We start from the raw sequence: 24,694 nt of genomic DNA, 5'->3' as shown, positions 1-24,694 counted from the left end.
GAATTGGTTCAGAACCTTAAAAGTTGGTTCAGAACTGGAGCCAAAATGGCCCGGTTCCATGACAGCGCCAAGGTTCCAAGAATCTATTACCGAAACAGTTCTAGAACCAAAGTTATTTTGGTGGAAAAGGGGCCTCTGTTTGGGATTCTTCATCAATAAACTCAGTTCATCTACGAACTCAATTCTGTTAGGGATTTAGTCTTGTTGACATACATGTACAGAATTAGTATTATTATTATTATTATTATTATTATTACTTTTGTCAGAGAGCACGGAAATTCCGAGTGTTAAATGAAATGCATGTGTAGAGCCCACGATCACATTAGATGATTGACACAGGGGTGAAAAATGGGTTACAAAATCGTGGGATAAACAATATATAAAAATTTTAAAAAAAGCATGTAAGAGCAGAAGAGATGTGTATTGCAGTGCATAATAATATACAGCTGTGCTAACTACTGTAATACTGTGAGAAATACGCAACAAACCTTTTCACAGTGGATGTCTGAGAATTTGATCAGTTATTGTCGTTGCAATTACAGTTCGTTTAGATTAACGTCTGAACAAAGTTGATATTTGTAAAAGCTCTTAGTTGTCAGAACACTTCATATTATGTAGAGTCCTGCCAACTAAGGGCCCATAAATCACCACTTTCTTATATTATATTATCATTCATTGATGCGTGTGTGTTTGTGTGCGCGCGTGCGCATTTCCTTGTCCGCTCTTTGCCCCTCAGGCACAGACGTGAAGGAAGCGCAGGTCATCTGTGTCTCCACGGGAACCAAGTGCATCAACGGTGAATACATGAGTGACCGCGGCCTGGCGCTCAACGACTGCCACGCCGAGATCATTGCCAGACGCTCGCTCATCAGATACCTCTACACCCAGCTGGAGTTTTTCCTCAGGTCAGTGCACGGTCAGCACGTGGGTAGGTGGGTGGATGGTAGCAGTGGTTCCCAAACTTTTTTGGCTTCACTATCCCCTTTTCCTGATTTCTGGATCACAGTATGCCCTTCATCCAACTACATGTTGCTTAAAAAAGGAGAAAACTATATCTAGCATATCGTTGCTGTCTCAAAGCTCATAACTCCATATTTTACCTTTTTTGGGGGGAAATGAATGGCATATATTACAATTATTTTTTGCTTATATAATATATTTATATTTGAAGTAGCCATGTTGGACATACTGAGGTATCCACCCGATACTATGAATGAACACCTTTTGAAGTATAGATTGAAGAATATAACATTACAAATATAAAAAGGTGTGACAGACTTTAAATGAGACCACCCTGAGAACATTTACTTTAAATGTAAATTGTTGTTGTGTTTGTGCCATTTGTTAAAAAAATTATATATAAGTGCCTGTAAATAAAATGTATTATTATGATTATGATTATGATTATGATTATTATTATTTATTTTTCATTTTTCATTTTATTATTATTACATGCATGCACATATCCTCATTCATTTGACACTGTCCCTCCATTCTGGCCCTTGCCGTAGCAACAACAAAGACGAGCATCAGAAGTCCATATTTGTGCGGTGTGACAAGCGAGGCTACAGGTTAAAGGACAACGTTCAGTTCCATCTCTACATCAGCACCTCGCCCTGCGGAGACGCCAGGATCTTCTCCCCACATGAGGCTGGAGTGGAAGGTACACACACACACACACACACACACTCACACACGCACACACACACACACACACAGCATGTTGTGGAAAGTACAGGATAGTCATGTACATGTAACGAGACAAATTTGAAGTGCACATCCACGAAAGCCCATGCTTTTGGTCATTAGGGCAAAAGGGAAATGTCTCTTGTTTTTCTTTGCCACCGTCAATGAATCAGCCCCGGGATTCCTTAAAAATAGGAGCTCTGGGTGCCGGGAAGACATGGCCACTTTTACTCTGAATATTCTTCAATGATATTCTATCATTGAAGATGCGCTAGGACGTGTTTGCTTTACTTTTGCATGAATACAGTACATTTTACCACACTTAACCCTGGCGTCCCTGTTTTGAGACATTTTCGAAATAGCAGATCTGCAAATGTGTGGCTTGTACTGTAGCATGGCTACTTTCCCTTTTGTCTCACAACAACATATAGGACGTAATTGGTTAAGAAGGCAAACATAGACACAGAGTTAAGTCAACACTGAAGAATCAACTGTGTACTTTGTTCACCCAATCAGGTTGTGACATTATAAAGCCACAGATAGTTTTAACGTTGTTTTTATGCACAGCCGTATTATTCCAGCCCCCCATCTCCTCATCTTGGCACGGCTGACATATTTTTAATTGATTCTCACACTCTTTGCGAGCTCTGTATCAACACCTGGTTATTTTATTCAATTAACTTTTATTCCTCTCATGCTTGGCTTCATTTAATTAGAATTCCCCCCAACATCCGAATGCACATGGTAAACACGTTTAAACAAGGCACTGGTAATTGGTGTTTTTTTTTGTGTCTCAGCTTTTCATCTCCATCAGTCTTCCTCCCCCTCCTCTCCCTCCCCTGTCTGTGTGATTAACCAGCCTCTTTAGTCTGTCACATTGTTTTCCATTGTACATGACACACTCCATACCAAACAGCCACATTCAATTAGCCAGCGGACAGATAGCGGGGAGACGGGGGAAATATATTGATAATACACTGATAAATGCATCGCTCATACAGTACTTTGCTTTTGAAGAAGTTTGAGTCTACCGTTTTTTGTCATAGTTGCACTTAGTCGGCTGCAACAATGGGCTCTATGCACACACACCATTTTGGAAAGAACGTGGGCACCTTCCCTACTTCCTTCTGTGTGAACCCATGATACTAATAAAAGCTCTGTTCCATTCTGGTCAAACAGTGTCAGGGTACTGCTATTGTGCTCACAGGAAACACTATGCTACACCAATTTGGGTTCCAAATTTCCCCGGTCTGTAATTCTGAGATGTGTCCATTTGGTTCCATTTGTACACTCTCAGAGTTATGAGCCTTTCAGCCACACGCAAACAGCGTTTTCAGCCACTATAACTGTTAAATAAGTGAAGATTGTCCAAAATATCCATTTCAGTGGATCTGTGTAGTCATGTAAAACGCAGTTTGTTTTAAACGATGGCGTCACCGTTCATTCACGCAGATAATGTGTACTATAATTGATATAGTTTCAACCTTCTGGCCTGGTTGGGGACGTGCGGAGGGGAGGGGTAGCAGCACCGCCACCAACTATACGCACGTATTACGCACCTGCTAAGTTTCTATCATTGGAAGTATGAATCATATTTTTAAACAATATGGAGTGAGATTAGCGAGTGTCGGGATTTGTAGGTGGAGATTTACGCAAAGCGTGCATGACATGGTGACAGGCAATGCAAGAAACATGTTCCACTTCCACTCATAATTTAGTTGGCATTTTAAATGCGGTACTTATTCCTTCAATAAAAAATATGATAGCCCTAGGTATTTGGCCCCTCACAATAATGAATGTAAATCTATAAAATCAAATACAAAATGAAACCTGCTACTGCAGTGATTCTCTCCTGTGTTCAATGTGTTTCTGCGTTTATGTGTGGACACGGATATCTTTGTCGCGTCGGCAGGGATAATATCCGTTTAGAAAAATACCCAGACTAATGTAGCCTAGGCCTAAATGGAACAGAGCCTTAATTAGTATCATCGGTAACACCTGTAAAGGAAGTAGGGAAGTGGCCCGGATGTAGGAAGAGTTCATCTGTGTGCATAGAGCCCATTGTTTCCTTGTCACCACACACAGACCAAGGGGACAGGCACCCCAACCGGAAAGCACGAGGTCAACTGCGGACCAAGATCGAGTCTGGTGAGGGGACCATTCCTGTCCGGTCCAGCAACACCATCCAGACCTGGGACGGAGTACTGCAGGGAGAGAGGCTACTCACAATGTCCTGCAGTGACAAGATTGCAAGGTACAGTAATTCCATTAACCCGTTTACAGCCATTACTAAATCGTTGATACCTCGCCGTTACAATATTAACGCTTTGGATGACTTATGAAAAGACCGTATATAGCCAAATTAGCTTTAGACGATTTTGCTTCCAGGTAATTTTGGTGTGGATTTTGGGGTCTTCAGAGTAAAACATCTGGCTGAAGGAACTACAGACTTAACCACATGAACACAAAAAATATTTGATTTACATACAAGCTTATAGATTGTGTATTTTCTGCAAAGATCTTGTAGATGGAAATCAGGAGGGCATAAAGTATCATTGGTGGAAAGTCATCATCATCATTTTTCGACCGCAGTCGAGATCATGGATTTCACAATGCCACGCCAGACTTCCCGGTCCTTCATTGCCATCCCCAGTTCCTGCTTACTGTTACATGAGTCGCTAGCGATGACATCAGGGAACGACAGTTTTCTACCTCTGGTCTGCTTTGTGGCAGGATTCCAGAGAAGAAGGGAAGATATAACCTCATGATCAGCTCTGTAGCAGTGGCCGGCAAACTGTGTTCTTCTGGATTGGACTAGTGAAGAAACACCTCTTGAACCTCTTACTAAGCTGGGATCTTATGCATGTCATTTGTTTCTTTGTTTAGGTTTTTCAGTTTATTTGTAGATATTGAGGTCAGATTATGCTAACTCCAAATAGGTTTGCAGGTGCTCACAAAATGAGTAAATGACACCTAAAATCTCAAAACTAAAAGCGTCACCAACAAGTTACAATCAAATTTACATTTAGACATTGTTTACCCATCTCCGTCTGGTTTTTTTTGCTTCATTCATGCTGCAACACATCACAATATATATCCTTGCGATATCAATCTCTATGTCAACTCAAGTCCGTATTTTATTCAGGCCGTGTCACTGAACAGCTGAATTGATGGGTCCTTAGTCCTTCTGGCATTTTTATAGCCGGAGCACCTCCCAGGATCTTTAGTTTGTGTCCACGTTCAAGGCAACACAGCCACTCGCCCTGATGGACGATAAAAAACACTCCATAACTCTTCGTTGTTCCTGTCCTCTGCCTCCCTCTTTCATCTTCTTCTTCTTCTTCTTCTTCTGCTAACATGGGCAGAATCCACCACCGGAACACACAGTGACTTACGTAATGTTCACTATATATTCCTAGAGTTGTATTTATGGTCCGCTGTCTATCATTTGTCTTCTGCTTTACCTTTGAATCGCATGTAAATCTCCCATTGGTCTTTTGTGTATCTGTGCTGAAACTCCGTAAGGTATCAATATGTCTGCATTAGTGCTACCAAGACAATTTTACTTGAGGAATACGTAAAGTATTTTTCTATTTTCAGCTAAATCATACATACCTCTCCTACCTCTAGCTAGACCCTAAAGCTTAATGTATTATGTCAGAGCAAGAATAGATGACATCTGAGTAAGAACATTTTCATACTGAGATGCGTTAAAAAAGGTGTTCAAAATTGTGGTAACATTAAAAACTAGTAACTGCTGATGACACCTGTAATGTTCTTTTTATTTTTATTTTTTGCTTTTGAATAAATATTATCGATAAAGCTGTGGTATATTATCGCAATAATACAGTTGAAGTTGTGATATTCTCTGAGATATTGGCTTTGATCTACAGTACTTGGCTGACTGCAGCATACCAGCGCATGCCAATATCTCATGGTATGTCATTCTGTCCCTATATCTGTTATTGCTTAAATAATGTGGTTCAGATAAGACCGTGTCCATCTCTACTCAACTCTTACCTCTGCCATGTCACAGAGTTCCTCTTATGAGGGATTATTAGCTGGAGGGTGCCATTTAGTGTACCACAACTGGCTGGCACAGTTTGACTGTACCCTGCATGGTCCCTGCTTTCTCTCGTCTCATTTTCATTTGATTTCCAAGCCCTGCCGCCCCTAGGGCATGGCAGGTACAGTGAGTACAGTTCTGCTCTAGGCCTCCTCTCTCTGCTGTTCCTATCTATTTAAATGGACTCATTAGGAAACCCATGCAGGTCAATGTTTACGCTCTCGAGAGTTAAATGAACATAACGTCCTTGCATCAGAGGTCCTCACAAGTATGTCACCCAAACCCGTTATACATAACAGGGGTCATCGCCATGCTGGCTTGTGGTGGCCATTTTTGCCACAAAATTAGTGAACAATAATATTACCAGAAACACATAAAGAGCTAGCCCTGAAGAGTGTCTGTCCTGTTGTCTGTTTTGTTTGTCTGTTCACACTTGTCATTGTTTAACTGTTTTTTGTCATTGTTTAACTGTTTATTCATGTTTATTATGTTTATATGTCTTTTTTATTATGTATTGTATGTGCAACATTTACATTGCCTGTTATTTCTTTCATTTTATTTAACAGAACTACTCATTATCATTGTCGATAATATTCTGATGTTGTCATACAAAAAATGCCTAATAAAAACATTATTAAAAAAAAAAAGAAAAGAGCTAGCCCTGAATGACCATAACAGCTCTGTAACTCTGAGAGTGTACAGATGGAACCAAATGGACCCGTAAGGGTTTGGAGGTACATTTGTACCAGGGGGGCAGTCAGCCAGATATTTCGTTTTCGTTGAAATCGGTAGTTCATAATAATGGCCTGTTGTGGCGCTGGACTGGACCCAAAAAGCCCCATAGCCCCATAGAGGCCCATGTATTTTGGCCCAACTTCACCTAGACTGTATTACCTTAATAAACATGGTCATGAATACTTTCTTCTTCCAGTCACTAGTTTAAAGTCTCATTTCTAATGTCATAATATTCTTTTTGGAAAATTATGGTCCCATTAATAAAAAAAATGACCATAAAGAAAAAAAAACATCGCGTATGTTCTGAGGGGCGTGGCTACCGTTACAGTCTATGATCGGGATTTCCCCACCCACTCGAGTCAAAATAAAAACCAACGGAGAAGAAGGGGGGAAGTCCCGCCTCGTTGTCTGGGCAGCCAATGGCCAGCTGGTCCAAAACGGAGCCAGCCAATGGCCAGCTGGTACCAAACGGATCTAGAAAGATGGCGACTTACAGTGCAGGAATAACAGGCTTCATTTTACGTCCATGTTAGACCCGGCGAACGCTTTGTCCATATTTTTTACAGTCTATGATTTGTACACTCTTAGGCCCCTTTTCCACCGGGTTTGAACCGGTTCTGTTCTTTTTTCCAGACACATTTTGAACCACATTAATTGGTTCAGAACTGGAACCAAAAAATTGGGAACCAAAGTGGGCGTGTCACTATTCAGGTTGGAAGATGCAGATGTGATATCATAAAAAAATATATAGAACGGAACCAGTTCTAGAACCAAAGTTATTTTGGTTTAAAAGCGGTCCTTGTAAATAAAAGGTTCGAGAACCACTATTCTCAAACCTTTGTTGGACTGCAATATGCCATAGTGTCGTAGTATACTGTACTGTACATATTCGGAAGATAACCTGGATACTGGCATTCAGTAATTGGGTCTTATGATCAAAATGAGAACATTATAATGGTGTGTAAAAACACATGTATTGATACAGTAAAAACACATGTGTCCGTGTACGGATATTTATGAGCCCTGTACCTAAACGGACCGAAGGATAATCAAACCAGGGCCAGACTGACACGAGAGAGATTCTAGGGGGTTTGATCAAAGAATAAAGAATTCGATGCATATTTTGTTCATATAAATAATCATATTACACAACTATTTTATCAGTAAGGCTTCATAAAACAATGTTCATCTCAGCATTCAGTTACCGGACGTTGCCTCCCTCATAAATGTGCCTTTTTTGTGGATGGCTTCTCATTTGCAATTACATAACATTTGACTGTAGGCCAAGCATAATTAAAAGTCTAAAATCTGCTGAAAGCTTAGGGATTGGAAAGAACTAAAGGAACATGTTATAAAATACAATGCACCGCAATCTATTAGGCTAACAACAAAACTGTAAGAATTAACGCTGTAGACTATTTTGAGCAAATTCATTCAACAATGATGATAATCAAAGATGCAAGAATAATTCCACCACAACTTAATGATTAATCATTTTAAAACCGAAGATTAAAGATTTGGATATGGAAAAAAACTTTGCAGGTTCATACAATATATTTCAGAGTAGCTTATCCAAGACCCATGGAAATTCTATTGGACCATGTGAGTCAGGTCAAGATATGTTTGACCTGGATTCACTCAGGTCTATGGTAGGGTTATTTTTTTATACTTTTTTTTTCTTTTTTCAGGTGAACCCATGAAGACATCTATACATGCATGTTAGTTCTGTGTGGCAGAAAATGTTTTTAAGACGTGGCTTCATAATTCTCTGATTTATTGCCCAAGGGTACAGTATGATATCATATTGTAATTCATATTGTAATGTTTCGCATATTGCATATTATGGAAACCATGTCATCAGAAAATGCTTCCGCTGACGTTGCCTGAGGCACTGTGCCCTCACATTCAGCAACATCTCAGACTCGGGACCATGTTGTTAATTTCACACACACTCACTCAGTCCGCCTGGAGTCAGCGACGGACGTATGTCTGCCTTGTTTATCTTATTTCTGTTACGTGGTAATGGTGCTTTAACTCTGCCTCTCTCTGTCTCTTTCTCTCGCAATTCTCTGACTTCATCTCCGTCTCCTTCCATCGTCCTATGTCACTCCCGCTCTCCCAACTCTCTCGCTCTCTCCCTCCACTACTCTGCCCCCCCTCTGTTCCACTATGTCATTGGTGAACCTCTGTATGTGAGGCAGGCAGTTGACGCTTCACAGAGCATGTCAATGGGAAAATGACTAAGGAGAGGCGGCTAATGACACACGGCCGAGAAATACACCAAAGTTTGGGGAGGGAAATGAAATTGGATACCTCAGAGTGTACACAACTGTAGGATTGTGTGTGTGTGTGTGGGGGGCACAAATGTGTGCTACCACACACATTTGTGTGCGTAGCAATGTGTGTCTACATGTTTTCCATAGCCTACCTCACTAATGGCAGTTACGCTTCGAGTGTTCGTCTCAAAATATTGACAGGTGGAGGTGGGCGATATAAGATATATTACCAGATGATTTGCCTGTTAAAGTGTCCTTGAACCTGTCCACTGTACCTCTGTTATGGATTGTTTCTCTCGGCATGGGTTCCATCATAAATAAATATTTGTAATCTAAGGTATAGATCAGTGGTTCTCAACCAGGGGTCCGGGGACCACCAGTGGACTCTCCAGCTAAATGATGCAGAGCGACACGTTGTGAGCTTGTAGATCGGCTATTTTCAGCATGCTAAAATCAGCCATTATGACACCATCAAGGCCTGACAAAACACATTTTTGTCGGCAAAATCAACTGTAGATTTAGTCGACTAAAACTAGACTAGCACTAAAACATTTCAGATGACTAAAATGGGACTAAAACTTCCAAAGGCTATGACTAAACTAAAATCTAAATGTGCTGTCAAAATCCACACTGACGTGATTTGTTTGTGTTGCTCCATGCAGGTGGAATGTGGTGGGGATCCAGGGCTCCCTGATGAGCTACTTCTCAGAGCCCATGTACTTCTCCAGCATCATTCTGGGGAGCCTGTACCACGGCGACCACCTCTCCAGGGCCATGTACCAGCGCATCGCAGACATCGAGGACCTCCCGCAGCAGTTCACCCTCAACAGACCTACGCTCAGTGGTGAGTGGCATTGCACTTTGATTTGGAGTCGCGAGCAGTGGTACTCAAAACAGATGCCCGTAGATTATTCAGAATAAAGACGTAGAGTGCCCAGCAGATTTGGCAAAAAAGCAACAAAAAATATATATATTTGAACACAATGTGTTAAACGGACATTTCACCACTGGAAGAAACTGCAGTCACTCAATTTTAATACTATTTGTAGTTGATAGCACAATAGTGTAGTTGATAGTTTGGGGGCACCGCTGTAGACACCCCACAGGTGTCTAGTTCTCTAGTTCTATAATAATATAACCTACTTAGTTACTTTCCACCACTGGTCAGTGTGCACTTTGATTTGGAGTCGGGAGGCATGGGTAAACGTCGCTTATCAATGGTTCAGTCACAGACACACTTGCAGTAAGTCAAAGGATTTAGGAGCCATTTACTGCGATAAATATTTATACAGTTGTGTTCGGAGGAAAGGGCTTGGCTGCTGGTTTGCTCCGCTATTAATCCAAAACGCATGCAAAAGATTCCCCGGGGAGCTCAATAAAACTCCCCCAGTATCATTCTATAAATACAAAACCAAAGCCAAAAACACAGACATGATTTCAGTCTTCAGTCTTTTGAATAAAATGTAATCTAGTTTTAGTCATATTTTGGTCACCTGAAATGTTTTAGTGTTAGTCTACTTTTAGTCGACTAAATATTGTAATATGGTAGATTTTACAGCTTTTGGATCTGCTATTTTCAGAGCTCAATACCCGAGCGCAACCAAACATAAAATTATATCTTCTCCACTTAATTAATTCCCTTAATTCCCTCCTTAATATTTTAGTCTAGTTTTTATTTGTTGATGAAATTGTCAGTATATTTAGTCATAGTTTTAGTCGTTGTTCTCCCTTTGTCTAGTATTGTGGCTGTGGGTTTCGCCCTTAGAGTATATATGAATAGAGAAGGCACCCAGAGGAAACCCTGAGGTGAAATGGACATAGTGGCCGAATGAAGGTATTGTAGCCTGGCCCCAAACACACATGAACGCTCGTGCGCGTTCAACAGCAGCGCGTTCATGTGTTTGGGGCCACTCACCATTGCAATCCGTCCCAGAATGCACTCTGTTCCTACCAGGAAGGAGGAGTGAAATCGCCTCATGCGCTTTTGAGCAACTTAATGCAAGTGGATGGAAGGAGAACTCGGGTGTCTTCTCTATTCATATATACTCTAAGGTTTCGCCCACTTTTTTGAGGTATTTATTCAGGTATGCAGACCTATGATCAATCCTAGTTTAAAATAAGTACATTCAGTTGATTGAGAGAGTTTGCTGGTACTGGAAGATTTAGCTGATAACCTGTCATGTGACTCAACTAGACCAATCAGATGATGGCATTCATGAATTCAGTGCTCTTCCTGAACTAACGCCATTACTACATTTCCCACACTGGCATTGGCTCCATTACAGCTCAATGTGTAAACTAAATTACATTTTATTCAACAGACTTACTATGACTAAAACTAAAAGAAAATGTGCTGTCAAAATAAACACTAGTACCTATACTAGGCTAGCAGGTGGCAGTTGTTTGTAGTACTCTGCGTCCTAATAAATAATCGGCACTTTGGCTATCGATGTGTGCGGCCACTCTTTTGTCTTTTTAAGACTTATCTTTTTTAGATGTTTCTGCCGTGAGCTGGCACCACTATAAGACTGGTGTGCGTATAGCATCCTCCTGTACAGTTGTTTGTTCACTGCCTCGCAGAATGTCTGCAGAATCTCTGTACCTATTTAACTTCTCAAGTACACAGAACAAATTGATCGCATCTGTCTTAACATTTTCCCATTTGGAAGTGGCTGGCTCTGTGTACCTTTTGACAAGCAAACACAAGGTTCTCAGGTAAATATCCGCCAGGACGAGGAGGCAATCATATAGCGATCCATCTCGTTCACAGCAGGGGGGACTCGGTTATTGCTTCTCTCCCCCCTGTCTGAATTGAGATGGCATTTACTTACTTCCTGAGCAGTTCGGACAACCTTATCGCTTTGTGCAAATGTGCAGGACTTGCGTGGCCTTTTCAAAAGGTTGTGCCGATTTGGATGTCGGCAGTTCTTTTTTTTTCATTGACATTCAATTTTCTTTTTGTCTTTTTGGATTAATCACAGATAATTTTTCTTCTGGTCTCAAAACAAATGAGCTCAGACATTTGTGGAATAATATTGTGTGATGTATCAATTTCGCCTGCATTTGATTTATGACTCATAAGTATGTTAATGTTTTAAAGTGCAGAGTGTGATCAGGTTAGTTCCTATTTGTCTGATGCTGCCTTGTATTGCACCTCTGTCTCTTTATTTGTCTCAGTAAAGTGTTGAATACACTGCTCCTCTTACTCGTTATTTATTCTTGGTTATGCACCAGTTATGCACTGAAAATAGCGACTCACCAGACCTGGATTCTGTTTCGTTTTTTTTTTTACGCTTGCGTTGCTGCGCCCCTCTTGAGCAGACCTGGAGGAGACCTGTGTTGATCCAGGCAACAACTATTTTGAAAACATTTTCAAATTGTTCAACTAGCCGATCTACATCGCCACGTTGTGAGCTTGTAGATTGGCTATTTGAACTATTCAAAAATGTTTTTCAAAATAGTAAAAAAAAGCAAAGAATTTTAGGGGTTTAGGGGTTCAGCACTGGCAAAAATAGGATTTTTTTTCACTTCCTTTTTTACACTCCGACAAAAGTTGCTCATAGCTCTAAATCTACGGCGCTCTCCATGGTTTTGATTATAACACCAATGTTCTGTGGTCATTTCTGACTTCAGCAAGCACCTCGTTTGGAATAATTTTATTAACACTTCTAGAGAGACATAAGACGAGGTAGCGTGAGGTACTAAGGGAAAATTATGCCTCCCGGTTTTGGGGGGTAATGGAAGGCAGGGCTTTTCAGAGTAAAATCTGTCTCATTATAAAAAAATTCCCTGGCAAAAATGTGTTCATTATTATGCTAAAACATTCTTGAGTAAAAGAGTAAAAGTAAAAGAAAAATCTAAGAAAGTCCATAAATTAGAAAACAAATTAAGAAGTAGTGAAAATAGCCGATGTACAAACTTGTAGATCTGCTATTTTCACTAATTTGGTTCCCGGGGGAATGTCTCATTTCTCTTTTGGGTCACGGTCTAAATAGTTTGGGAACCACTGCTATGGACAGCAAAGGCAATAAGGGAAGCAGAAACACTACGGAAATAAATATCAAACCAGAATGTGAACACAAGCCTATACAGTCAGTGCAAAAGTATAGTCAAACAGCCATATCACCTCCCTTCCTTCCCCTGCCTCTTTAGGATTCTTCCTCTTTCGACTCCTTTTTGAGCAGTGCCTAACCGCTCCAATGAACGGCTATGTGTCCCTATGTATGTATGTCTCCATGTATGTACATACATGTGAGTACATACAGCTGCATTACCGCTGGGTGACCTAAAGTGGCACTGTTGAGCAGCATGGTGTCTATGTTTTTATGTATGTCTCTATGTATGTCTGTTTAGCCAGCACACACACTCACACTCTGCACCGCTCAGTTCACAAGTTGGTGTGATTTCTTTTTACGTCATCTCCTTTGCCCCCACCCCCTTCTGCCATCCCCCTCCTCTGGATGCGGGTAAGGGAGATAATAGTAAAGGATGTTATTAACCTTTTCCGCTTAAGAGGGTTTTTAAGCTGTGAAGGGCTTTGGCATTGGGCCGCACACGGATTTTAGCCCTTTAAATCATCATCTGCCACCAGCGCTGCCAAACGGAACAAAAGAGTTTCTCACTAGCACATACACATACACGCATGTGCGCGCGCACACACACACACACACACACACACACACACACACACACACACACACACCCAAGTCACATGCATGTGTCCGCTCACACATACACATAGTGTACAGTAGACGCACGAAGCAGGACAGAGCGATTTATGGCATCTATATATCTTCCATTTATGCCTGGGTCTGTGGAAGTGCCCCATAGTGAGATGGAAAAGGCTCCACCGTTAGTGACCCTCGCAGGTGATCTTGTGTGCTCATTCCTTCCATCATGTTTTCATAGCATTTGCTCAAAAAGACAACTGCGTGGATTCATCTTTGTTGGCTCGCAACGCTAATAACGGTGTTTTATGATGGTGGGTTTTGAAGATGATGGACAAAACGTCTTATGAAAGTCATGTCAATGTTTTTGACCGTCGCAAATAGTCGCTGAAAACTTCGTAATTCAATGTATGCATGAGGCAGCAGGGAATCAGTAATAAGGGAGCATGAAGTGGGAGTTGGTAATAAAGGAGCTAAATTAACTCATCAAAGGCACCACTTTTTCCTTTTTTTTTTGCAATCTATCATAAACCTCTATAAAGACCATATGGCGTACATTTACATCAGTGGTGGTGAATGTGTTAATTAGCCTGTTAGCTTGCACCTCCTGCATCCAGTGAGGGCAATTCAGTCAACACTAAAGTCGGCATGCTGTCACCTCTGTTTCCAGGTATCAGTAACGCGGAGGCCAGGCAGCCGGGCAAGGCCCCCAACTTCAGCGTAAACTGGGCCGTGGGCGATCAGGCCCTGGAGGTCATCAACGCCACCACGGGTAAAGACGACATGGGCCGCGCCTCTCGCCTCTGCAAGCACGCCCTCTATAGCCGCTGGGTGCGCCTTCATGCCAAGGTACGGATCACTGGTTCCCAGCAGAGGGTCGGGACCACATTCTCACATTTAAAAATACATATATATTTCATAATAGTTTTTTTTGTTTTATTATTTAAAAAGTACAAAATAAAATTATACATTTTCAAAGAAACAAATCTAAGAAATTCCATAAATAAATGTAATAATAATAATAATTAAGAACACATTCAGAATGTTTTTCACAAGCCATAGAATATTCTTCCTCGCTCCATTCCGTGCACTGGTGTCCCCAAAATACGTGCTCGGTGTCCTAGAATGGGAAAATAATCCTCATCCATATGCGACAATCTGAACGCTACAGACTCTGGTGTGTAGAGCGAGCACTGCAGCTGCACCAGTGTTGATTTTGACAGCAAATTTAGATTTTAGTTTTGGTCATAGTCTCTTGAATAGTTTTCATTTAGTTTTAGTCACATTTTAGTCACCTGGAATGTTTTAGTGTTAGTCTAGATTTAGTCGACTAAATCTACAGTTGATTTAGTCGACACATTTTTGGCGGGCCTTGATGGCATGTCAACATCAACTTTTACTTTTTGACACAACCTACAGTAATAAATTGCATTGATTGATGTTCCATTCCGAATGAATCTTCCTTTTTGGACCATAATAGTGATAATACTCACATGTGCTAGGTGAGTAGTTCAATCGTAATATTTTCCATTGATAAGACATGTGTGATAGATTGGATCCACAGCAGAGAAGATGTCTATAAATAAATGGGAGGGAAAGAAAGAACTCATAGTATACTATACTGCACCACTGGTAAAACTGTTCTCATAATACAACAGGCACTATACTGCACCACTGGTAAAACTGTTCTCATAATACAACAGGCACTATACTGCACCACTGGTAAAACTGTTCTCATAATACAACAGGCACTATACTGCATCACTGGTAAAACTGTTCTCATAATACAACAGGCACTATATTGCACCACTTGCAAAACTGTTCTGGTATACATTTGTTGAGCTGACAAAATGTCACTGGAATGGAGTGTCCCGATGGGGAGGGGGGGCATCTAATAAAATGCCACACTTATAATGTGAGGCAAAATAAAACAACATTTTTGCTATTGTACAGAATGCAATAAAAACACAACTACAATTGTATTTGTATCCCTCAAGAACCCAAGACAGTTCTGAGGAATTGACAATCTGATTTCATCGTGGATCCAAATTTGATAAAGTGCGGTGAAAAGATAGATGCATTGCATTTAATTGATTTCTGGGTTCAGTTTGTCATTTATCTTGTGACTTTAGAAACAGAGGGCTGGATTTTGAAGATGCGTGTTACAATGGGGTAATACATAAATTGCCCTCGCTCTGCGCACAATCGTATTATGAAAAGCATATCGGCCCGTGTTGAACGCACACACATATGGCATACGGCGTTCCTGAATATTTTAGCATTGTGGGAGTGTCCATATGTTAATTATTTTCGCTTTGCGCAATTTGCTATTAAGCCCCTTGACCTAAAAACACTCAGCGCATAACGATTAGACGTGGGTCTGACCACCTCATAAACGCAAAAAGCACTGTTTGATTTTACACTTGAGCGGCTCTGGGAGGCTGCTAGAGTGTTGCCATGTCTGTTTATTATAAGCGGCTTCTTTTTCTGTAAAGTTGCTTGTAAATATTGGTAGTTGTACTATTTTGTGATTGCTTTTCTTGTTTCTAAAGTGGTTATTTGGGCTTTTCTCCTAATGTTGTTTAAACCAGTGATCCTCACACAGCACATTCCCATGTCAAGGATCCCCAGATGAATGCATTTGCCCAACTAAGGACGGCTAATCCAAAAATGAAATAAACATTTTCCAAAATTACTTTTGAAAATAGCAGATCTACCAGCTCACAATGCATCACATTCATTCATTAAAACTATGAACTCTGACTGCAGGGGGATATATAATGATCATTATAACAATGTGCAAGAACATATTTAAAAAGAAGGAAGAACTTTATATTTGTGGACAATCAAAATATGTTTTTTTTATTTTAATGTGGTGTCATTAAAATTAATCTGGATATGGCAGACTCACTATCTAGAAAATAAAAACATGGCACTTCATTTAAAATAGGTTACAGACCCCTGTTATATGCGCTTATTTTTATAGACCTATTTACTTGTTTCTATGAGACATGGCAACAGCCTCTTTTTGCGTCTTTTTTTAGAAACGTCCATAATTTTTTTCATTTCTCAACCTTAAAAATAAATAAAAACATCTCCATAATCCTTGGGAAGTTTGCTTTCATATGCTGTATCACACCCGATTCAAGTCTTCTTCAATAAAATGCTACGAGCGAAGACCATATACCACCGGGGCCACAGGCACAGCATTAAGCATGCAGCAGCATTCAACTCATTCCTTCATCATGACTTGAATGAAATAAAATATAATAAACGTTATTTTACTGGTGTTTTTCAATAGAAACAAATTATTTTGAGGCATAAAGGTGACAGCATGCAGTGCAATAGGAATAATTAACCCAAATGTGACAAAGTCATGTCATGTCTTCTATGGTGCCAGCATGAAGAAATGTAATACCACGATCCCCAAAGTGCGCATTCCGTATGTGACATCAGCTGACTGGTAAAGAGAATAGTACGGACATGTTGATTGGGTACGTCTCAAACACTCCTTAAACACTCCCATAACTAATTCAAGGCCGTTTTGCGCAATCCACGGGGTGTCGAAAGCGCTTCTTTTTTTTTTTAAAGATATTTTTTTTGCGGCTTACGCCTTTTATTGATTTTTGAAGGGACAGACAGTAGGCTGACAGGAAACGGGAGAGAGATGGGGGGATGACATGCAGTAAAGGCCGTGTCGGGTCCGGGAGTCGAACCCGCGGCACACTGCGACTGGATTACCAGTCCGGTGCCCAGACCGTTACGCTACGGCCTGGGCCTCGAAAGCGCTTCTTAACATGCCCAAAATTGCAATATGACATACCACACGCCCCCAGCTCATAAAACTGTAATATGATTAGTAATATTATTTGAACTGCTTAATGGAGCCCAGAGAGTCTCGACCTGTCTGTCGACCAGGACGTCCTCGAGGCTAAAACTATTTCTCACGTACGTGCCGCCATTGACAGAGGCTGGCCCTCCCAACAGCAGCAACGCTGCACTATGCAGCCTTGCATAGTGTTTAGCAGAAAATAAAGGACTCAGCGAGACAAGATCTGTATTTGTAAACACACAAAGATATGACAGAGAAGCTGTCAGTGTCCATGAGCGCCACCTTTTCTGTATTTTTATTTTTTCTCAGAAATGACCATCAGAGCCTGCATTGCCCCACGCCCCCACACACGCGCGCGTGCACACATATCGATCTTTGAATGATGGCCTCATTATTTTTTTACCACATTGTTTACCGTCTCAACCCCCCATTCTCTCCTCTCCGCTCTCCTCCCCCGTCGCACTCAGCTGATGACTACACTGCGGATCAAGGTGATGAAACCCAGCTCCTACCATGAAGCAAAGCAGGCGGCCGTGGAGTACCACTCCGCCAAGCTGGCGCTCATCAAAGCCTTCCACAAGGCCGGCCTGGGCGCTTGGGTCAAGAAACCCATCGAGCAAGACCAGTTCGCCCTCAGCTCCTCCTGAGAGTGGGGGCATCCCTTCTCCCCCCCCCCCCCCCGAAACCCCTTACCGTCTGACCCCAGGGCCTGAAAGAATGAGAGGCGCTTCCTAATAAACCAGCCACCGAGACTTCACCTTCGATCCTCGCTCCGTCCATCCAGCGTGTTTGTGTGTGCGTGCGCGTGTGAAAATGAACACGCCCGCGTGTGTGTAGTCCCACAACCCCCCCCCCCCCCCCCCCTATCCCTGTCACTTCACTTGTGTCCCTCGCAAAGCCTCAGCCTCATCACCCCTTTATCTCATGCTGTGTTTTTGTATTATTATTTTTGTTTCAATTTATTTTGCTTAATGTATCGTTTTAAATTTAGCATTTTTAATCGATGGTGCTCTTAATCTTTGCTCCCTGTTTTAAAAACTGGAATCCTTGGTTTTACACACTTTGTGGGTTGTTTTTATTTCCCAGAATTCTTATGATGCAGACCAATCACCAAATTAGGTATTGCTGTAGTTTTTATTGGTTAAAGGAGTTGGTTTAGGGAGAAACTAGGTTTAGATCAAAACACGCACACACATACACACTGATCTTTCTAATCAAAAACCAATGTGTAGCGACCTGAAAATGCTGATTGTGCAACATACTTGCTAAGTATGGGTTGTAATAATAACTAATTTAAAGATAAATATTTCCGTAGGATGTAAATGTAGTATTGACAAGGTTACGTCAAATAGTTCCATTATGATGTGTATTGTTGGTCCTTCCCCTAGTTAAAGCAGACTGTTCAGTTGCTCCTCTATTAAAGACAAACATGTTCCACAACAGTATGGCCCTGGAATTATTTTATTTACTCAGACACTAACATATATAAAAATACAAAATAGGTTGTGCATAATATTCCTGTTGAATTAATTTCTTCATATTCATCTGTGGAGTTTATTCTTTTTATCTCATTCTCATCCCATACTTGAGCTTATGGGGACCATGGGGGTTGAGGTACCTAGGTCTTGGGCAACTTTTGGGAGACGCCGCATGTTGATTTCCAGTTTATTTTAGTCCTCTTTTTGACCTAAGCCATGGCTTTGCATGGGAACTGAACTGGGAGGCCTGCAGAACGGAATATAATGTGGTGGAGAGCCCGGCGAGTCCATGATTGAATACTTTTTGAATGAATGAATGCCAGCATCCTTCTCCACAGGCAGCTTTGAATCTTTGGTCTCTATTTTCTAAATTTCATGTGATTGTTTGTGTTTTTGTTTGTTTGGGAAGGGGGCTCCGGGAGAGGTTCTTTCCTTTTTTCTTATTTTCTTATTTGTTTTTCTCTCAAGGATTGGGTGTTTGATAATTGAGGATAACACTGCAGATGAAATGGTGACAACACAAACTGATTTAATCTTACAGCGTCAACATTTCTTTAGGAATCCATAATACCTGTCTGTTGAATTATACATAAAGTGGGCAGCAGATGGTATGTGTAAATGTGTAATTGTGCCAGTCTGTAGACACTGAATGAGGGGGAGATTGAGGTGTGATTTACTGTAGGTATAACCTGTACGGATAGTTGGTGAAGCACTACAGTACAATACAAAGTCTTGTACGGTTGTACGGTGTGAACAACCTTCCAAGCTGCACTCTGAATTTTGACAAACAGTAGCCTGAATCAAAAGTATACAGCATGTTTTGGACCCTAGTGTGACAACTTGCCACTTTTATCTGCATTTCCCAATGGCGAATCAGCAAGATTCCTAATGACAGCAAAGAAACATTACCCCTTTTAAATCTAATTTCCATGTTGTCAACTATAGTAACTGCAATTCCTACTCCCAGCTGCAGGAGATGTGCGAGTGTGCATGTGCTTGCATGCGTACAGTGTGTGTGTGTGTGCGTGTGTGTGTGTGTGTGTGTGTGTGTGTGTGTGTGTGTGTGTGTGTGTGTGTGTGTGTGTGTGTGTGTGTGTGTGTGTGTGTGTGTGTGTGTGTGTGTGTGTGTGTGTGTGTGTGTGTGTGTGTGTGTGTGTGTGTGTGTGTGTGTGTGTGTGTGTGTGTGTGTGTGTGTGTGTGTGTGTGTGTGTGTGTGTGTGTGTGTGTGTGTGGAATCTTCACCAAAGATGATATCCATGTGCGTTTCCGTCCCAGTTTCTTTACAAAGTAATTAACGTTTTTCTTCTCCTCCTACAATATCTTGGAATACAGATTTCTGGGCATAAACATTTGATTATTGTTCATTTTTTGTATATCCACTGACCGATGTACTTTTGATTTCTACAACAACAAAAAAACAAAAAACAAAGCAGTTGTTTGTGTATTCCGGTAAATGTGGAATCAGAATTGTCAGGCTTCTTTCTTACGTCTTGCTGTCAATGACCAGGTGTATATATTGTGAACTCTAATATTACTATTGCTACAGTATGGCAGTCGTGTGTGTATAATGAATAACAAATGGCTATTTCTGATCCGTGTACAAGTAACCCTTTCCTCGTCATTCATAAACCACCCTATGCTTATCAAACTGCTGGGACAGTGACGTTGTTTTATCTTTCATTGGCTGAATGGGTATAGGCTATGGCACTTGATGCTGCCACGGTTACTGGTTCCATAATCTCTGAAGCCACCCGAACTGTAAAGAAAAGTAAGCATGCAAGATAGTTACCAAATGGCCTTTTTTATGTTATGATGGTGTTTTTACCAGTTCTATTGTTACATGCATTGTAATTCAACCTTGGGAATCTTGTATCTGGCAGTGCCTGTTTTTAAAAAAGAAAAGAGAGGAGAGAAGAAAAAAAAAGATCCCAGTCATATGAGTCAGAATTAGGGACCGGCATCGACAGCACAAGGAGCAGGAAATGCCAGTCCCTCGTAAGACAATAAAAGTGAGATACACGTGCAAAAAAAGAACTGAAAGAAACGCAACATGAAATCCTGGAATTGAAAGAAACTTCATCCCCAGTAAAACAATGGGAATAGGCACTTCCAGACGGACACCTCCTAGACCCCATGCAGAAACAAGCAATACTCTTAAACTGCCCTTTAATTGAACCCTTTGGGATCAAATGTCTTAAGGAAGGTTTTCTCACTCTTTCCCCCAATCTTTGTCTCTCTCCTGATGCTCTCTCTCTCTCTCCAAAGCTGTCTGAAGTTTTTCTTTTTCTTTTGTTTTTATGACTGCCTGCTTCTATAGAGTATGATCTTCTCTCATTTTTGACTGCACTAAAGATGTCAACTGATGATGTCATGATGAAAACCGTCCCCCAGTATGGAATGGATGGCGACTATTATAGCAAGAACTGAACTGCTTCCCCCCTCCCCCGCCCCTGCTCTCTTATCTTGAAACCCCCGTAGTCCCTAAAGTGGTCCGGTGACACCTGCACCAGCACTGCGGCAACACCCCTTTGGTCGCATCTGTGGCGGTGGGTGTTTTATTTTTATTAAAATGTTTTGGGTGACTGTAGAGCGGTCGAGGGAGTTCCAGAACCTTGGTCGTCTCTAACCTCCCCACCCTCCTCACCGTCGTCTGCTGTGTACTACTACATCTGACCAGAGTCACCACCTTTTGCATGTACTACCCTCACTGAAGCTGCACCTCGCATGATGACAAACTTTTAAAGGACTTGTGTAGAACTACAAAAAAGGAAAAAAAATGGAAAAAAATGTGAGCAGATAAGAAGAAAAAAAATAGAGATATATAAAATGAACAAAAAATAATAAAAGAGATCTTAGTTTACTTTTGCACATTGTGGGGTTATTTATGATCTTGTTCAAAGTTGATGTATTGTATGTCTGTCTATGAATCTGTTTTCACATCTATTGAGTGTTGATGAATGATCATTAGTTGAGCTGAAGAACGATTGCTTTGTGTAAGCAAATGTTGATTGATTGAATACTTTATTAACAGTTTGCAGAAAAAAGCACAGGAAAGTACAGTTCAATACAAAGTCTGCTAAGCGTATTCATAACCCAAGAAAACACTATGGTTTATTTCCATTAGCTGACCTTCATATTCAATTCATCATGTAGGGTTTGGTATCGAAAATAGATTTTTTTTAAAGTGCACAGAAAGTGTTAAAATGTAGTTATGTGGCCACACCACCAGTTCATTAAGTATGCCTCGTTTCCAGGTGGGTGGTGGGTGGTGACCGACCTGAACTGAAGCCACACCCACAGCTGTTGTTGTACAGTATGATAAAGGGGGAGGGGATGATAATGTGATGCCACTAATGTCTAACGTGGTGTATTTTGAGGGCCTTTTGACTCATAATGCTTTCAGCTTTCAGGAAGAAACTAAAGACGTATGGGGACTGGGAGTGAGGGAAGACATATTTCAATATTCTAACCACACCTGAGGGTCTATTAGTTAGAGCAAGGGTTTGCTTATGTGTCTTAGCGGCAACGCATGTCGGAGCCACGGTGTCAGACTATTGGTATGTCGGACTAACGTATGCCCCACCTTTTCTGCCATGCACTTCAATAGTAAAGCGCTCCTCTTCACAGCACATTGCCTGCTGTTCCGGTGCATCCAGTATGTTATTTTGGCCCTATGCAGAGGGTTGGATGTCGCTATGAGGACCAGCTATGTTACAACTGACAGGTGCAATGTAAAATTGCTGATAAGCAATGCTGCTAGCTATTTTACTGTTAATGTTCTGTAAAACTGTGTTTTTTTGTGTTTTATTATGCAATGACTATAGAGAGTATTCCCACTTTGCATCACTTTAAGTGGCAAAACATTGAGCAGCATGGAGCATTGGAGTTTGGAAGCGCTCATTGCAAATCACTCAATGGTTCTGCGTACCAGCTGTTTCTAAATTACACATAATGCAGGAGGCAGCAGGACATTGTGTTGTTGAAATTGAGCGCTTCCAAATGCTGACATTTAGAAAAAGAATCACCTACACAGAATTTCTTGACAGAAAGTAGGGGGCAAGAAAAGGGCACATGTGTGTGCGCCACTGTGCGGTCTTTTTGTGGGGTCCGTCTCTCATGCCATTTCACACCAGAAATGTAGTGGACCTACATTGTTGGCCCATGTCATTGGACAGTAAAATAAGCAATACGTTCTCATTACAATGTAAACATTAAAATATATAATATTGATAAGGGCCACGGCCCACGGATCATCTGTGCACCTTCACCTGAGTCAAAAGGGCAGGTGCCCCCAAGCCCCAAAATCCCCCTGCACGTGCCTGCTCATAAGTCATACAGTAACATTGTGGATTTTTATGAAACAAAACCTTTGCAGACAGAGAATAATTCAAGCTTTACCTACAGCTGCAATGTTGGTGAGTTTAAGTTGTGTTGTGTTGTGTTGTGTTTGGATGGGCTGTCAAGGCCAGAAAGTAGTTTTTTGCCACTCGGTAGGCGTTCCTGCATAACTTCCAGGTACGATGATGTCACGCGCATACGGTGACAATAGTGGATAGGATGCAGTGGTGGAAAGTAACTTACTTAAGTACTGTACTTAATTTGAGATATTTGGCAAATATTGTACTTTTACTCCACTACATGAATTTGAAAACTTTAGTTACTAGTTACTTTTAGATTTGTATTGTTATTACAATACATACAGTAACCACTTCAGCCATATTATATACATTTTGGCCATTTGGAAATAGCCAATCTACAAGCTCACAATCTGTCGCGATGCTGTCTGTGTTCTGTGCAACATGTGAGTCAAGACAGATGCCTCTAGAGCAAACCAAATCGACCTAACCTGAACATAAACCTGAACAGTATAGGCTAGTTAATTAAAAGTATTTTATTTTACTAAAACTATTGAAGACCATATACACATTCAACCTTCAGCAGACCACAGTAGGCTATGTCAGTCTTGCACTCAATATTGCAGAGCTTAGGCAGATAGTTACTTGGTTTGCTTGGTGGGAGGAAAATATTTGCACCCAGAAGCTGCAATCCTGGATATTGTCAATCAGACTCAAGGTGAGGCTGGATTAGTCAGACAGAGGTGTCTCATGCATTTTGCTGCTAAATTAATCTCCATCCTCATGCTGGAGGTATCATCGTGCTGTATGTTTGTGTGTTTATATGTGCATATATTATAATCTCGAAGGGACCCATGTCATAGAGAAAGATGTGAGGATTTGGGGGGAACTTAAAAAAGAAGATAGCTTGAATGATATTATTAGCATTTTATTTATGGTCAGAATATAGGGTTGCATTATGGTTTGAATTATGTGTGAAAAGTGATACATGGGTTGGTGATGGTCTAGTCTCCTGTCTTGTTACGGTCTAGTAGAAATGTTTGCAATATAGGCATATCTGTTTTAGATTGAATAAAGTACTACAAAGACGTTTACGGCTAGACATGGTCAGTTGTAATGCATAATTTGTTGTACTGCGTAGAATCCTAAACTGTAAAGTGATATGGTATAGTTGCATGCAACGTTATCAATATTCAGAATATTGTATTCTAATTTCTAGAACACTGGCCAAACATTTAAAGTCCTTTCAAGAAATTAAGCAGCTGGCAAAGGTTTAGAGAGCTTTAAAATGGAGACCTGGAAGGTGAGGGGTGTAGGTGTTGTCATTAGGTGTCCCTTGCTCCAGATGTAGTACACACCTGTATATGTGTTTTTGTCCGTCTCTCTGTTGCAGAGATGCAGTTATGTTCTCAGACGATCAATAAATCTTACATCAAGTCTTGCTTTAGCCATGAAGCGCCAACGCTCATAAATCGATCGACATGATGAAAGCTGACCAGGAGAGTACTGAAGCCAAGCATGGCTCCAGACATCAATAATTCAATAAATTCTGAATCCATCTGAAGGTCTATACATAAGATTAATATTAGAGTGTTATTC

General features: G+C 41.0%; 1 protein-coding gene across 2 annotated transcripts in view; it reads left to right on the top strand.

Annotated features, from left to right (window-relative positions):
- The window catches only part of adarb1b (adenosine deaminase RNA specific B1b), a 184,881-nt gene extending 165,134 nt beyond the window's left edge, over nt 1-19,747 (top strand). The window contains exons 8-13 of one of the 2 annotated variants that reach the window (XM_083776941.1): nt 737-905; nt 1,512-1,663; nt 3,778-3,940; nt 9,426-9,607; nt 14,101-14,279; nt 17,730-19,747. In XM_083776941.1, coding sequence (XP_083633067.1) covers nt 737-905; nt 1,512-1,663; nt 3,778-3,940; nt 9,426-9,607; nt 14,101-14,279; nt 17,730-17,909 — 1,025 coding nt within the window. In that variant the 3' untranslated portion in view covers nt 17,910-19,747. Of the gene's footprint in view, nt 1-736; nt 906-1,511; nt 1,664-3,771; nt 3,941-9,425; nt 9,608-14,100; nt 14,280-17,729 lie in introns of both variants that reach the window. The other variant, XM_083776940.1, reaches the window with a different exon arrangement.
- The last annotated feature ends 4,947 nt before the right edge of the window (nt 19,748-24,694 follow it).

Source organism: Protomyctophum parallelum (assembly GCF_964188405.1).
Source record: "Protomyctophum parallelum genome assembly, chromosome: 11".
Lineage (NCBI taxonomy): Eukaryota > Metazoa > Chordata > Actinopteri > Myctophiformes > Myctophidae > Protomyctophum > Protomyctophum parallelum.
This window is presented reverse-complemented; position numbering and strand designations above follow the sequence as displayed.